This window comes from Schistocerca gregaria, chromosome 3 (assembly GCF_023897955.1).
Source record: "Schistocerca gregaria isolate iqSchGreg1 chromosome 3, iqSchGreg1.2, whole genome shotgun sequence".
Classification (NCBI taxonomy): domain Eukaryota; kingdom Metazoa; phylum Arthropoda; class Insecta; order Orthoptera; family Acrididae; genus Schistocerca; species Schistocerca gregaria.
The window spans coordinates 467497502-467513474 of NC_064922.1; the positions used below are offsets into that span (position 1 = coordinate 467497502).

The following is a 15973-nucleotide window of genomic DNA, read 5'->3' on the forward strand; positions in this document are numbered from 1 at the left end:
TAAATGGCCAGTAGTGTACATGTCGGTGTCCCACGGCTTTTGTCACCTCAGTGTATACCGAATGAAGTGAAGGTCACCAGCTGCGCAACCACTCAGCACGGCATGCATATTTTACACAATCGAACTGCATCATCTGTTACTTGCATGTGTTAATTTCACATAGAACTATTAGAACAAAAAAGACGGTTTTTTTTAGAGCCAACGAATTTTTGCGTTTCAGTAGCTTACCCCTAAACGATAGAGTTGAGGCGGGTGTGCGTGTGCTGCAGGAGCAGATGGCCCGGGAGAAGCTGGTGGCGGCGGCGGCGGCGGTGGCCACGCCGGGCCCCGCGGGCGGGGCGGCCGCCTCGCAGCCGGCGGCGCCGCAGCAGCCGCTGGCGCCCGTGTCGGGCCGCGTCCAGCTGCAGGTCTTCTACCACGACGAGCGCCGCGAGCTGGTCGTGTCCGTGCTCGCCGCCGACGACCTGCCCTCGCGCGACGACACCGGGTTCGGCACGCTGCCTGAGGCCTTTCTCAAGTTGCGCCTGCTGCCCGCCACGTGAGTACCCTCCACCACGCGCTGACTACAACATCCCCCCCCCCCCCACCTTCTTCGGCACATATGTTCATTATAAGCTTGTGGTGTGCGTACACACAATCGGATTGTTTGACTTGTCGCTCTAACGAAGTAGGTGAGTGTCAGCCATATGTCTCGTGGTCTTATCGTGGCGTGTTTATCTTCTGCCATTAGGTCAGACGATAGAAATGCATGCTTAGAGTAGCAGATTGACGGTGACCAACTTTAAACAGAACTTGATTAATTTTCACACACATTTATTAAAATAACAACAATCATAGATATTACGTAACTTGATTCTGGATGCTGTTTACAATTCACAATCTGAAGTTCCTTTGGTCTTGGTACATTACTCTTATTCTCACATATCTCTGATACTTGACAAAGTGTGTATACATCTTCATGGCCATGTACAGGAATATGGTAATCTTATTAGGCGCAGACTGAAACTTGACTACAGACTGGTGCAGACAAATGCAGACTGACTAATGGGAGGAATGTACACTCGTTATAATACCTCCCACGTTCATGTATCACTGCGCGAATGTGATCCGCGAGGAGGAAAGGTTCTACGTTAGCAGCAATCTCATTGGCTGCGTTACATATTAATACGCGGGTCGGCGGAAATAGAAATTGGTCCGTCTCTATGGCAGCGCCATCTCGTAGTGCGGAGACGGACGAGCGCTGCGCCTGCGCTGTTGTGCTTAGCGGTGCGCGATCTAGTGGGAAAGTTGTGTACGCACTGACTACGCGGAACTAAGTACACAACAAAGCTCACGAGGAGAACACGACTAGTGCCATCACCTGATTTCCCATGAACTTCGCACACTAGAAGAGGAGTCAAAATAAGCGAACATATGTCTCGGCTTATCGGTGGATGCTCACTCGTTTCTGAAAAAACAACTGTCAAAGATTTCGAGGTACATTCCACGTAATTCATGCGTCTTTCACCGCACGATGGTCTTAGACGAAATGGTGCCTCAGAGCTTTGTTGCTAAGACGACGAAAGCGGCAATCTCCTGTGGGATTCTCGTGTATCCCGACTCAAACTTCTTTCCCAGAACGATATGATTACGTGGCTTATCGGACATTATGTCTTTGCATCGTGGGGTACGGGTGTGACCGGACCCTTCCGCCTTTTAGCAAAGTAGGGCCCATTGGGCATGCGGAGACTATCATGCTATTGTGAGCTTTTTTCGAATATGTTGTACCTGGTACTTAATGGTTCAAATGGCTCTGAGCACTATGGGACTTAACATCTGAGGTCATCAGTCCCCTAGAACTTAGAACTAGTTGAGCCTAACTAACCTAAGGACATCACACACACCCTTGCCAGAGGGAGGATTCGAACCTCCGACCGTGGCGGCCGTGCGGTTCCAGACTGAAGCACCGAGAACCTCTCGGCCATACCAGCCGGTTAGTATTTAATCGTCAAGGAGTTGAATGAAGTGTAGAATCCCTTTTTGGGATGTTCATCCTTACTACCTTCAAACATATTAAAAAAAAACACAAAAGAAGTAGTTGAGTTAATTGGTCCTCTTGGTACCTTCCCTTCTCAGGTTTATTGCTAAAGAATTATTTCTTTACTGTGGCACTGTGTCTTTTTTTTTGTTTCGTGAATAAAAAATAAACAAAAATTGTTGTGGGCCACTGACTGACTGACTGAAACCACATAGAATTAAGTCCGATTTTGTTTCTTTCGTATTTGAAAAAGAAAGTGTTTAGCGTCTCCGCTTCTCAATTTTGCACCCCCACTGCCAACCCGATAACAGTTTTTATTTACTTTTACTTTTAATGCTTTCATTTATCTATTCATGCCGCTGGAAGGTTACTACACGATTCTCTCTTATCAAATTAGGAACTAAAAGGGTATTATATTAACTGCGAAATTACAACTGGGTTTGACAATAAGTCTCACAGATGTGTTACATAATATATGTGTTTGTACGTTATGTTAATAAGTTGCAATCTTTTTAAGTTCTCATATTCTGATATTTCATTCTCATATCAATTCTTGTGTGAATTCTCATATTTTACCCATACATTTATTCTCCAGGGATATTTGGTAAATTCCTTTGGATGATACCGGTAGTAGAAAGACTGGAAACACTGATATTTCGAACACCACGAGCATCGTGCCAAGACAGATTTTCCACAGTACATTTCTTCGTATGAATCTCACTAGGGAAGAAACGTCATTAATATTCGTGAAGATTTCGCGCTTTTCCAGTAATTTCACGCCAAACAATACATGACGTATCACTTTTCTGAAAACTGGTGCTTGCAATTGATCTTGAATCAAGATACACTACAGGAACTTCACCGAAAACAATTTCAAATAATTATCTCTTTTTTTTATTCATTCATCTGACGTAAAGATGGTAAATGAAAAATCAGTATACATTGGAAAATATTCGTGTAATAATCTTATGCAGACATAGATATACAAATGAAATGCAAAACTATAAGTAATAGTCGGGTTTCGAACACGGGGCGCAAAATTAAATACGCCGTGGTGCTGACCACTATGCACATAAAGTACCTGGAAAACACCTCGAAAACTGTGATCGTCGTTTCTTTTAGAAACGGTCGAGTATCTAAGGATAAGCCGAGACACGAGTATTGACAATCTTGTGGTGGTGCAACCAAAGCTATGAGTATTCATCTTGCGAATAATAACCGCTTTTATTATTGGACCACTCCCGGTTTCATGGCACTAAAAGTCACGTCTACCTAGGCTCCTCAAATCAGCCTTCACATTGTCCTCCCATCTACGCCTCGGTCTCCCCACAGGACGTTTCCGCTCTAGGTGCCCTACCAGTACTCTGCGCGCTGCCCTGCCCCCATCCATTCCAGCTATGTGGCCCGTCCATTGCAGCCTACGTGATTTAATAATACTGATTATGTCAGGCCTTGAATAGAATTCGTGAACCTCTTCGTTATGCAGTTTTCGCCACTCTCCGCTAATGTCATCCCTTTTTGCTCCGAAATTTTTCCTCTAAATTTTGTTTTCAAATGCTCGAAACAGCTTTTCATTTTGCACAGTGAGAGACCAAGTCTCACACCTACACAGCATAACTGGTAGAATAATAGTTTTGTATATTCCAATCTTTAAATTCCTAGACAATATCCATGATGAAAATAATCTATTCAATGAGAAGTAGCACGCATTTTCCGCCCGTAATCTCTTCTTCAGTTCGAATTAAATCTCATTTCTCGAAGTCATGTCCACGCCTAGATACTTAAATGTGTTCACTTTTTCAAACTGCATGTCTCCAACTCTTAACATTTCCTGATCGACTGCTGTTGGCATTCTAGTAGTAACCAGGTATTTAGTTTTGTCTTCACTTATCCTTAGACCTACATCTTCACTAGCCTTGATTAACGCATTCGCTTTTGCTGTTACATATTCTGTCCTATCGCTAATGATTTTTACATCATCTGCATACCGTAATATCTTAATATTTCCACTTAACTTCACACCCTCTGAATTATCTGCTGCCAATCATACAATATATTCTAGGACTAAATAAAAAAGTAGCGGAGACAGGGCATCTCCTTGCTTAACTCCGTTCTTTATTAGAAATTCTTCTGATTCCAATTTCCCCACGCGTACTCTACCTTTCGTGTTTTTCAAACTCGCTTCTATAAGTCTAACATACTTCTTTGGTATTCCAAGTTCCAAGAGAATTCTGTACAATTTTGATTGCAATACTGAAACACATGCTTTTATAAAATCTATAAAAAGACTATGAACTGGTTTATTGTATTCCAATTTCTTTTCCAAAATTTGACGCAGGGTGAATATTTGGTCTATAGTTGATCTTTTCCTCCGAAAGCCGGCTTGGTAATCCCCCACAATTTCATCTGCATATGGTATAAGACTGCTTAGCAGAATATTCGAGAAAATTTTGGAACATACTGGCAATAGCGAAATCCCTCTATAATCACTACAATCCATTTTGTCACCTTTCTTAAAAATTGAGATCAGAATCGACTCCTGCCACTCTTCAGATATCATCTCTGAGTTCCATACTGTAGTTATCAGTTTGTGAACCACTTCCACCAATTTCTGTCCCCCATTTTTAACTAATTTTGCAGTTATGCAATCTGATCCTGGTGCTTTATGGTTTTTCAATTTATTAATTGCATCTCTTACTTCCTTTCACGTTGCCTCAGGTATCTGGGGTTCTGCTGTATGTATTTCGTACGCCTGCTCATTTCCTGCTTTCTGGTGTACATTTAATAGATGTTCAAAATACGCCCTCCATTTACTTAATAGAGCATTGGGATCTGTCAGTATTCCCCCAGCATCCCCTCGAAGTGCATTTGTCCTAGCTTTGAAGCACATCCTACACCCATTTATGTCTAAGTAAAATTCCCTAATGTTTCTTTGTTTTACTGTTTGTTTCCATTTTTGTAATTTGATTGTTCAAATAATCCCTCTTCTTTGCCCGTAGCCTACGACCAACTTCCCTTCTCAAGTTCAAGAACTCCTCTCGTTTTCTGTCTCCCATTCTATCCCAATCTAATCGCGCTTTTCTCCTTTCCTCTACCAATTTCTTGCATTTCTCATCAAACCACGGTTTCGTCCTGTTCTTCTTAATTGTACCTATTGTGACCTTCGCTGCCTCTTTGATATTATTCCTCACAGTGATCCACTGTTTATTTATATTCTCGTCTTGATCTTCCCGCGTCCTGAGAGCATCAAACCTATTTGAAATTTCTATCATGTACCTTCTTCTAAAGTTTTCATAATTTAGCTTGTCAGTGTCGAACATAACAAGTTCTGCATTGTGACGCCTTTATGTTGCTGTAGATAGCCGTTGGTGAACTTTGGCAACTACAAGAAAATCATCAGAATCGCAGCCTGCTCCCCTGAAAGTCCTAACATTTTATATACTAGTGTGCCATCTCCGATCTACAACAACATGATCAATTTGGTTTCGGGTGTGTCCATCCGGAGAGACCCAAGTTGCTTTATGAATGTCCTTCCTTTTGAAGCAAGTGCTCTAGACAATCATGTCTTTTGAAACAGCAAAAGTAGCCTCCCTTGTGCCGTTATCATTCGAAATGTTACGCAAACTTTCTTTCCAAATTGTAGGCCGGAATGCTTCCTCCTTCCCTATCTTCGCATTAAAATGACCTATGATTCATTTTGTATCATACGAGGAGAACTCATCCCACGGTTGATCTAGTTCTTCATAAAATACACTGGTATAGTAAATTATTTTAAGATGTAAAAACAATTTAAATACCAAAAACTTTTACCCGAGAGTATCAAAATGTTACTTCTCACATGACTAAAACATTAGAGCGGAAGAACTCGGAATATTTTTACCCAACACTCGTTGTCCATCAAAACAAAACACCGCTAAAACACGATGTGTCATAGAGTTAAAAAAGCCAGATTCCAATGTAGTGGATGGCTCTTATACAAATCGTACCATAATGATGTATTGTAAGGGGAAAATAAATGAAAACTATTAAGACCTAATTTTGGGCCAGAATGAAAAACCAAGAAGTGGCCGCCACGCGATGGAGGAAAGTTCTACCGAACAAATTTTCAAGTAAATAGGTACTGGCGGAAAATCAGAACCTGAAAAGCGCACTTACCGCTTCTCCGGTCTATACGCAACCGTGTACAGGAGACGCGGCCTCGTGGTCTGTCATACTGACAAGAAAGTAAACAGCTTGCATGTGGACGGCTCGCGCATGAGCTGATGAGAGCAGGCTCAATCGAATGATTCGTGGTCTTTGGGGATTACGCGAATGGTGAATGAATACAGGAATATTTTGATAAAAAGTAAAAAAAAACTTTTTTTAAAACAATCTGTAGAATATCAATATGATGCGACAGCTGACTTTTTCGTTAATAACACACCTAAGTTATGCTCAAACTAGTGCTTAAAAGAGGACCATCATGTGCGTATATTTGGGCAACGAAACAAATGTGCCGGCAGAGTTCACTGAATAAACCTTAAAACTTAAAAAAAACATTAAGTACATTACATTTCTAAAAATTATTGTTTATCAAATATACTTAACAAATTCTTCACTTTGAATCCAAGACAGTAGTGAATTTTGATTTTTATTAACAGTAGATAAAATTTAATGAAATTTACAAAAACTGTGAAAACATACTTGCAAGGAAGAGGTGGAAAACCTAAGATAATAAGACGGATGCTTAGGAAGTAGGGAAGCGAGGTGAGGAAAATCTTAGACGAGGACGGAAAAAAGGGACTGGGTGAAGAAAGTATAGAGTATTATGTCCACTCACGTAAGGCAGTGAAATATTGGCAAAATGCTCTGATGTCTCAACTCCTTTTGTCCATTCAGGATTTGGTGTGGAAAACAGCTAATGGATCTCATAATTTCTACCTTCTCCAGGACACTTAAAGTATGGCTCTTAGTTATAATGAGATCGGTGACGGAATGCCTCTGCTGACGAAGGTGGCTACTCATGGCAGTTTTTGAGCTAGAAACGCTAAGATGTTCTTTGAACCTGGTGCTAAATCTTCTGCCTGTTTTTCCGATATATCGCTTGGGGCACTCACTGCAAGTGATGTAATACACCCCGGTTGCATTATATTGTATTTGGAACAAGTGGAATGTTCTCTGTGCCTATACTTTGTGCCAATGGTATTGGGAATGAAGAAACCCGGTTCAATACTTTTAAACCTCAATTGTCTGCCGATCCTTTCGGAACTATTGCCGAAATATATAATTTTATGATACGTAAAACCACCTGTCTTCCGACTACCGGAGTAATATTTTTCTGTTGACGAATTATAAATGCAATATAAGTTCAAATGGCAAAAATATATTTTTGATTACAGTTTAACAGTTTTCGGATTTTTTTCTCTTTACTTGTACTGTGGAACATTGCCTCCTGCTAAATATCACGATCGTGGAGCCCTGCGACGTACGCTATAGGTTTTAATGAGTGAGTTTACAACTATCAAAATATATGACATAAATGATTAAATATGTTATTATTTCCTTGGCTTAGAAACTTAAACGTTTTACACCGCCAAAGGACCACAGACCTTAGTATGAGACATAAATTTTAACTTTACACGTCTGCCGGTTTTTGACAGGAAATGGCATTAACAGACAAACAGATAAGAAATGATCAAGGAGATTTTCGTGTGAAATAATTACTAATTAACAATTTTCGAATTTTTTTCTTTTACTTCTACTGTGAAACATTGCTTCTTAGCAAATTTCGTGATTCGAGGTCAACGAGGAATACCCTGTGGTGTGCTTGTCAGTATCAAAATTTTTTTTGGTCTCATTGACTTAGAAGCTTAAACGTTTTACACCGCCAAGCTACCGTATGCCTTGGTACGTGAGATATGTTTCAACTTGATACGTCTACTTATTCCTGAGAAAAAGGGGTTTTAACAGAGGGACATACAGACGGATAACAAAGTGAATATGTAAGCGTTGTGTTTTAAAGGGATAAGGAACCCTAAATCTAACGGGAACACTGATTGTGCTGATCATACGTGGAGATGACTGAAATAAATAGCAGTCCTACCATTGATACGATCACATATCTGTGTTCACAAACGTAGTTCTGAGTTAAATACCGACGATATGACGCTTCGATTTTGTATCACGTCATTTTTCTTGTAAACCAGAAAAGAAGAGACTCAAAGAGTTTGAGAAAATATGCTATATAAACATGTTGAAAATAGGTATACACAAGAAATGAGGAGGTTCTCTGCAGAATCGGCGAGAATAACATGTGGAAAATAATTAGAAGTACAAGAAGAGACAGAATAATACGATAAATATTAAGACATCCAGTCATAACTTTCATGGTACTTAAGGGAGCTGTAGACGGTAAAAACTGTAGGGGAAGACAGAAATTCCAATATGTCCTGCAAATACTTGACGAGGATGGTTGCAGGTGAGGCGCAGCAGCGGTAATGTGGCATGCAGCATCAAATATGTTAGAAAGAAAAATTACACTAGAGCGACGAACTAAGTATTAATGAACAAAATTATTACTATTATATTAAAGCATTTTAGGTATGTTTTTAAGCGAATCAGTCACATTAATATGACCACCGCCTGTGTTCGACGTCAACGTGTAATAACCACTCATAGACGGTAGGTGGCAGCGACACGTATGAATGCAGCCATTGTTTTACTTCTGGTGCACATACGGTATGGAACGACTACATGACCTTCATTATCATGTCACTAGCAATTAACAATCAGTCTCATTTTGAAGCCATGATTGAAGATGTAAAACAAAGAAATTCACCAACTGATTATCGCGAATGTAGCCCTCGGCACGTGTAGTGGCTACAGTAAAGTGCTATTGGCACAAGATGTTGTTTTATTTGTGCATTGTTATATGAATTAAAAGCTTCGTACACAAGTCGTAATGGGTGAAAACCATTCATATTTTGAGAAACACATAACGCACGGTGTGCTCTCAGACATATCTGTCCGTGTTCTGTAGAAGTTGTAAGCCATCAAAATAAAACAACTATCCTGAGAAACCAAGAGACGTCGACCGACAATAGTAAACTTCCTCACCACATCTGCGGATAAAACGGTATGTGATTTTCAGGAACGAGCAACATGTGGTCAAGTCGAGCGTGGCAGAGCCGACGCAAAACCCAATCTGGAACGCAACCTTCGACTTTCCCAACGTGCCGGGTGAGGACCTGATGGAGCGCAGTCTGGAGGTCACTCTCTGGGACTTCTGCCCCGACCGTGACAGCGTCTTCCTCGGTGAGTGCTGTGCTGCATTGCCGTTAGTTATAAGACTCTTTCTACATGTACCAACTTGTAGATGGAGTATTTTATAGTAGGCCAATTACAAAAACCTTCCTCATTTTCCGTAGCCAGTAAAATGTTCTCAATGTCTTTGCAATAAGGAAACAACATTAAAACACACCGTGGAGTGAACACCAAAGCTGCTGTTGTATACATTCCCAGTTCGTTTTACACTTAGCTGCTCGTGTGACATACAAGTTTTCGACACTGAGACTACATAGTGTGGAGGTATTTTTGTGCTACTACAACGTAGGCAAATGCAGTCAGTTAGCGCTACTTACCGAATCGTAGTTTTGCAAACGGGATCAAGTTAACTATACGACGTAAGGCGTTGACTACGACGGATGACATGATCAACACAGCAGCTTTGACATAACGATTTTCCTGCGCATTTAGAAACATAACATATTCCAGATTCTTGAAATGCTGAAAAATTCGGATTTATTTTTCATAGAATAATTAATGTATCGCGCCTTTCTTTCACGGGTCCGCAGCTCGTGGTCTCGAGATCACTTTTTCCCTTTCCGAGCACGAGGTGCCGGGTTGGATTACCGGCGGAGTCAGGGATTTTCACCTCCCTCGAGATGACTGAGTGTTTGTGTTGGACTCATCATTTCATCATTCTTCATGCAAATGGGGAGACTGGAATGAACAAAGTTTGGGAATTTGTACGGGTGCCGATAACCGCGCAGTTGAGCGCCCCACAATCCGAACATCATCGTCATTTCTTACATGGAGAAAAATTTAGTGTAACGATATAAATGACTCATAATAGGAAATGTAAGTTGTGTTGGCTTAACAGACTTGTCTTTCTGAGTACCTTTTTTTCCGACACGCACCGCATAACGAGGTGGTTGACTAGGATATGATAAGCCCGTTAAATTAATCGTGACACTATAGCTTATTACATTCGAGGTATATTGTTTGAATGAAGTTCTCATTATGTTATGTATATCCCTCATCATTTTTCATTATTTTCTGTTTTGCTACAGTTCGTGAGCCTTACCTATCTTCCCGGAGTCTCTAATTTGTTACGGTGGTTCAGCTTCATTGTGATAACGATTTAAGACAACAGGTTGAATCGTAAATCTAATCTTCCACTATAAACTTCGCATTTGATGTGGACAGGTGTACTGAAAAAAGACAGAACATACAACAGCCCGATAAACCACACTACGCCTAACACGTATTTTCGAACTCCGATGGGGACAAATTAGTTATGAAGCATAATATGTAGTAAAGAGAGGAGTTATGATACCAAGTCGAGCCCCGATGACACATCAGCTTCGTCTAGTTGTGTTGGAATGCTTTTCACCTGTGAAAGTTGGTTTTATTTATTTATTCGTTGTTTCCATTCCCGTATTTCGGTGGAGGTCCGACTGACAATGCCCATGCTGCCACTCTTCGGTTTTTAGGTGAACAATAAAAAACGTTAAAGACAGTGGTAGGAATGACGAGATGATATGTGCGGCATTGAAAACTGTAAGGGTGGTGGTACTGTCGGCTCCTGGAAACACTTTTTAGATGAGGGATTTCGATGAAGATATGATTCGGTAAAAAGGTGATGTGAGAAGTGATTTAGAATGCGTATTAGAAAGAGTGAAAACAAGGTATGTTGACGGTACCGGATTAATAGAAACGCAGTTATATAGTGAATGGGTGCATGGTGTCTTCATTTGGTGTGGTAGAATATGATGGTTGTAGTTAATAGGATGGTTTGAGCTGAGGAATAATTTTAGGGTCTATGAGGGGATAGCGATTGAAATTACTTTAAAAATAACGTGGAATGTGAGAGATGTAAGGAAGTCGGGCTGTGGTGAGACAAGCACGACGGCAGGCAGCGTCCTCAGGCATTGGGAACGTTCTAGGATATCAGGATTTGAATTTGCAGAAACATACCCTCAGAAAGGAATCCACATGTCTGACGAGGTATGGCAATTTCATCAGGTGATACTGGGTAATGGTGGGAAAGGGTAAAGGGAATGGAAAGTTGGTAGGAGTACATGACGCTCAAGGATTTGAAGAGACAGGTAGATTTTGGAACAAGTGGAAATCCTTGCAACACTTGCTTGGGTGATGTAGCGGTATATAAAAAAATAATAATATTTTTTTTTATTCGTTGGGTGATAATGTTATTTAAAATTGTAATTTCCCGTTTCTGTTGTGGTACTTGATTTAAAGGGAAATGGTCATCATTAGCATTGGGTTCTGATTTTGGCTAGCATGAGACTGTTAAGCAAACTCAGTACCACCACAAGCACTTACTCTGGATTTACCGCGGTGCGTACATAACAATTTTTGAAACAGCGCCTTGTGCAGTTAAGTTTGCGTGAGTGACTGCTATTATTAATAAAAATCTACGTATATTTTACGGAACGTTGTAATAAAAATTAGTTCTCAGGGGGCAACTAGTTTAATTATGTACCAATTTTAAAACGACAATTAATTCCCGAGATATTTTTATTTTCATGAAAGTTAATAAATTACTTTAATTATTTTTCATTAGCAAGGCAAAGCTAAGGAGTTTCTCGTCATCTGTCGTCAAGCGGGTAATCGAAATTTTGCCGGACTCAGTGCAACGAAAATACACTCCTGGAAATGGAAAATAGAACACATTGACACCGGTGTGTCAGACCCACCATACTTGCTCCGGACACTGCGAGAGGGCTGTACAAGCAATGATCACATGCACAGCACAGCGGACACACCAGGAACCGCGGTGTTGGCCGTCGAATGGCGCTAGCTGCGCAACATTTGTGCACCGCCGCCGTCAGTGTCAGCCAGTTTGCCGTGGCATACGGAGCTCCATCGCAGTCTTTAACACTGGTAACATGCCGCGACAGCGTGGACGTGAACCGTATGTGCAGTTGACGGACTTTGAGCGAGGGCGTATAGTGGGCATGCGGGAGGCCGGGTGGACGTACCGCCGAATTGCTCAACACATGGGGCGTGAGGTCTCCACAGTACATCGATGTTGTCGCCAGTGGTCGGCGGAAGGTGCACGTGCCCGTCGACCTGGGACCGGACCGCAGCGACGCACGGATGCACGACAAGACCGTAGGATCCTACGCAGTGCCGTAGGGGACCACACCACCACTTCCCAGAAAATTAGGGACACTGTTGCTCCTGGGGTATCGGCGAGGACCATTCGCAACCGTCTCCATGAAGCTGGGCTACGGTCCCGCACACCGTTAGGCCGTCTTCCGCTCACGCCCCAACATCGTGCAGCCCGCCTCCAGTGGTGTCGCGACAGGCGTGAATGGAGGGACGAATGAAGACGTGTCGTCTTCAGCGATGAGAGTCGCTTCTGCCTTGGTGCCAATGATGGTCGTATGCGTGTTTGGCGCCGTGCAGCTGAGCGTCACAATCAAGACTGCATACGACCGAGGCACACAGGGCCAACACCCGGCATCATGGTGTGGGGAGCGATCTCCTACACGTGCCGTACACCTTTGGTGATCGTCGAGGGGACACTGAATAGTGCACGGTACATCCAAACCGTCATCGAACCCATCGTTCTACCATTCCTAGACCGGCAAGGGAACTTGCTGTTCCAACAGGACAATGCACGTCCGCATGTATCCCGTGCCACCCAACGTGCTCTAGAAGGTGTAAGTCAACTACCCTCGCCAGCAAGATCTCCGGATCTGTCCCCCATTGAGCATGTTTGGGACTGGATGAAGCGTCGTCTCACGCGGTCTGCACGTCCAGCACCAACGCTGGTCCAACTGAGGCGCCAGGTGGAATTGGCATGGCAAGCCGTTCCACAGGACTACATCCAGCATCTCTACGATCATCTCCATGGGAGAATAGCAGCCTGCATTGCTGCGAAAGTTGGATATACACTGTACTAGTGCCGACATTGTGCATGCTCTGTTGCCTGTGTCTATGTGCCTGTGGTTCTGTCAGTGTGATCATGTGATGTATCTGACCCCAGGAATGTGTCAATAAAGTTTCCCCTTCCTGGGACAATGAATTCACGGTGTTCTTATTTCAATTTCCAGGAGTGTATTAATGACTGAAGCTTTAAATTAATTTTACTGATTTTAGAACACTGAATGAGAAAAGCAGAGAACTCTCCTGCATTTACAGTTACATTTAATAAATGATTTAATAAGAATAATTGTTTTGCCGGCATAATGGCCGACCTAAGCTGCTATAGAAATTGTGGTCCCCTCCGGTGCAAACGCTAAAACAACAAATTTACACAAAATATTGACTCACTCATATGAGAGGTGCGAGCTTTACAAAAGGTTCATGTTATTACACGGAAATATTGTTTGTATTCTGAATAGTTTTACGGAACTTACACACAATTATATCCAGCGTACAATGGCACCTATCATCTATACAAGAATCGAAGACACGAGAGTGAATAAACTGATGCAATGTCTTTTGTCTTTTTCGTTGACCAACACAGAAAAAATAAAGAAGGTGATATGTCATTATCTCGGTAAAAATAATTTTTTTTTGTTCCAAATGTTAATATTCGTTGCACAAAACACAGCACACTTTAGCACTTCTGACGTCATATGACGAATTACGCATCAGAATACAAAAACTCTATTTGTTTCTTTTTTTCTTTTTTTAAAAAAATAACTATTTGTGGCGTTCCGTCACAGTGAGGATCGAACGTGTGCGTTTCTTGCTGGTATATATCATAGTCAGAGAATTTATTTGGCATATTCGACTTGCTAAAAACTTCAGAAGTGTTAGTATAGGGTGGCATTCTTCTGAACGGTTAGTGGGTGAGGGTTCCAAGTCAGCTGTTAATCGAATTTTAGCCCAAAGAATTGTATAATTTCGACAAATTTCGCATTACTGGGCTGTAAGAAAGAGATCTCACGTAGAGAAAGCTGAAGTGGTTTGCTCATGTAATTGCTGTCTGACTTTTTGCAAGACTGATGTGACTGTAGAAGACATTATCTACGTCCTAAGGACCACTTGTTCCTCGAGTCAGTGGGAAATGGATGCTCTTATGGTCACCATAATCGTTAGTCAACCTGAGGGAGGAGCGTGATAAGCCATCTTTTTGTGAACAGCGTAAGCGTTTTCTGTGTGTAATCGCATATTAACTGTTTGTGTACCGTGTTTGTTAAGGACGTGACTGGAGACAATGTCGGCGTATGCCTAAAGGAGCGTAAGAAATTACCTAAAACCGACACTCAGGCTGTATGGTGTACCGTAGCAATGGACGCTAATACAGTGTGCGGATTGACTACCGGTCTGGTTCAAATAAGTGTCTGGTAAGCTGGCTCTTTGCGCATTAAACTAAACGATAAGCTTTAAACTATTAATTTTAATATCACTGTGTATGAGTCTGTTCACTGTCTCTAATTCCGAAGAAAATGACGATAGTGTTTGTTAGGAAGTCTCTCGCAATGTAGTTCTCGATAAAAAAAAGTTCTCAATTTACTTGCTGTGTCAAGGTCGGATAAAATGCTGAGCTTCCAATTATTTCCTTCATCAACATTGTCAGACTTAGCTGCTGACGACGATGATAGAGGCAGTCGTAGAGAGCTCGCAATTTTATCCGATGTGGCAAGTAAACCGAGAACTTTTTCCCAGGGCATAGTGAGGTCCTCGTCTGCGAGTGCACAGTTTGCTTGGGCGAGCTGCAAGCTTGCAGGAGCAGTGACAGATGCATGGATTGGTGTCGACAGGCGAGTGCTCGGTGGAGCTGCAGAAGGCGTTCCTGGAGGACCGCCCAGTGTGGTACCGGCTGGAGGATCCCCGCAACCTGCGCGCCTCGGGCGGCAAATCTCCGCAGGTGTCGCCACGTGGGTCCCTGGCCGGCGAGCTGGCCCAGCGGCTGCTGCGCCGGACCGACTTCCAGCAGAGGTCCTTCTCTGGTCAGTGCACACCTCCCACATATCACTTGCCATCATTTCCGCAATGTCTCTAGCAAATATACATACATTTCTTGTCTCGCATTTTTGCCTTTTCACAACCACTGGTCCAGGTTTACTGTAGAGTATCTGAATTTCATATTTTTAATTTCCTCTTGCCTACGTTCAAAAATCAAGCAGCCGCCATTAAATTTGGTTGAAGTGTTAAGCCTCTACATGTTCATGCCTCAATGCGACGTGGGTCGCAACGTACTTACTCAGACGCTCATGCTCAAATCAGAGGTGATACGGGATTTGAGATTATCCGTTTCTTGGTACGGGAGTCTAACGGTGATGGAGCCAAGCTGAGGTTGTTCAGGTCTCTGTGGTTGCAGACTTTAGCCTAAGGAGGTAGATACGACGATACTTACTCGTCCGCTTTTCATTGCTTCTTCAGGGGTTTGCAATGAACATCCAGAATAGCACAGAGACTGGTTTACAACTCAGTAACTGTAAAGCATAGATAAAGCTTACTGTATTCTCCAGTCAATTACCAGAACAAATGGTCACATCGGCCTTTAACTTTATTACGAGTCTAGTATACACAGCGTATGGTACTACAGACCTCGAAGCGTGTAAGTGGCAGATTCTTTTACTCTACTCAAACCCTTAGGTTCAACTACTCGTCACAGTGATATACATAAATACAGTAAGTACCGCGTGATCAAAAAGTCAGTATAAATTTGAAAACTGAATAAATCACGGAATAATGTAGATAGAGAGGTACAAA

At 42.2% G+C, this 15973-nt stretch overlaps 1 protein-coding gene across 1 annotated transcript in view; it reads left to right on the forward strand.

The window, feature by feature from the left end:
- The first annotated feature begins 275 nt into the window (after positions 1-275).
- Positions 276-15973, forward strand: part of LOC126355431 (regulating synaptic membrane exocytosis protein 1-like) — a 123135-nt gene continuing 107437 nt past the window's right edge. Inside the window, exons 1-4 of the mRNA XM_050005739.1 lie at positions 276-311; positions 369-538; positions 9147-9310; positions 15019-15207. Of these exons, the coding sequence (XP_049861696.1) occupies positions 276-311; positions 369-538; positions 9147-9310; positions 15019-15207 (559 nt within the window). The remainder of the gene's footprint in view (positions 312-368; positions 539-9146; positions 9311-15018; positions 15208-15973) is intronic.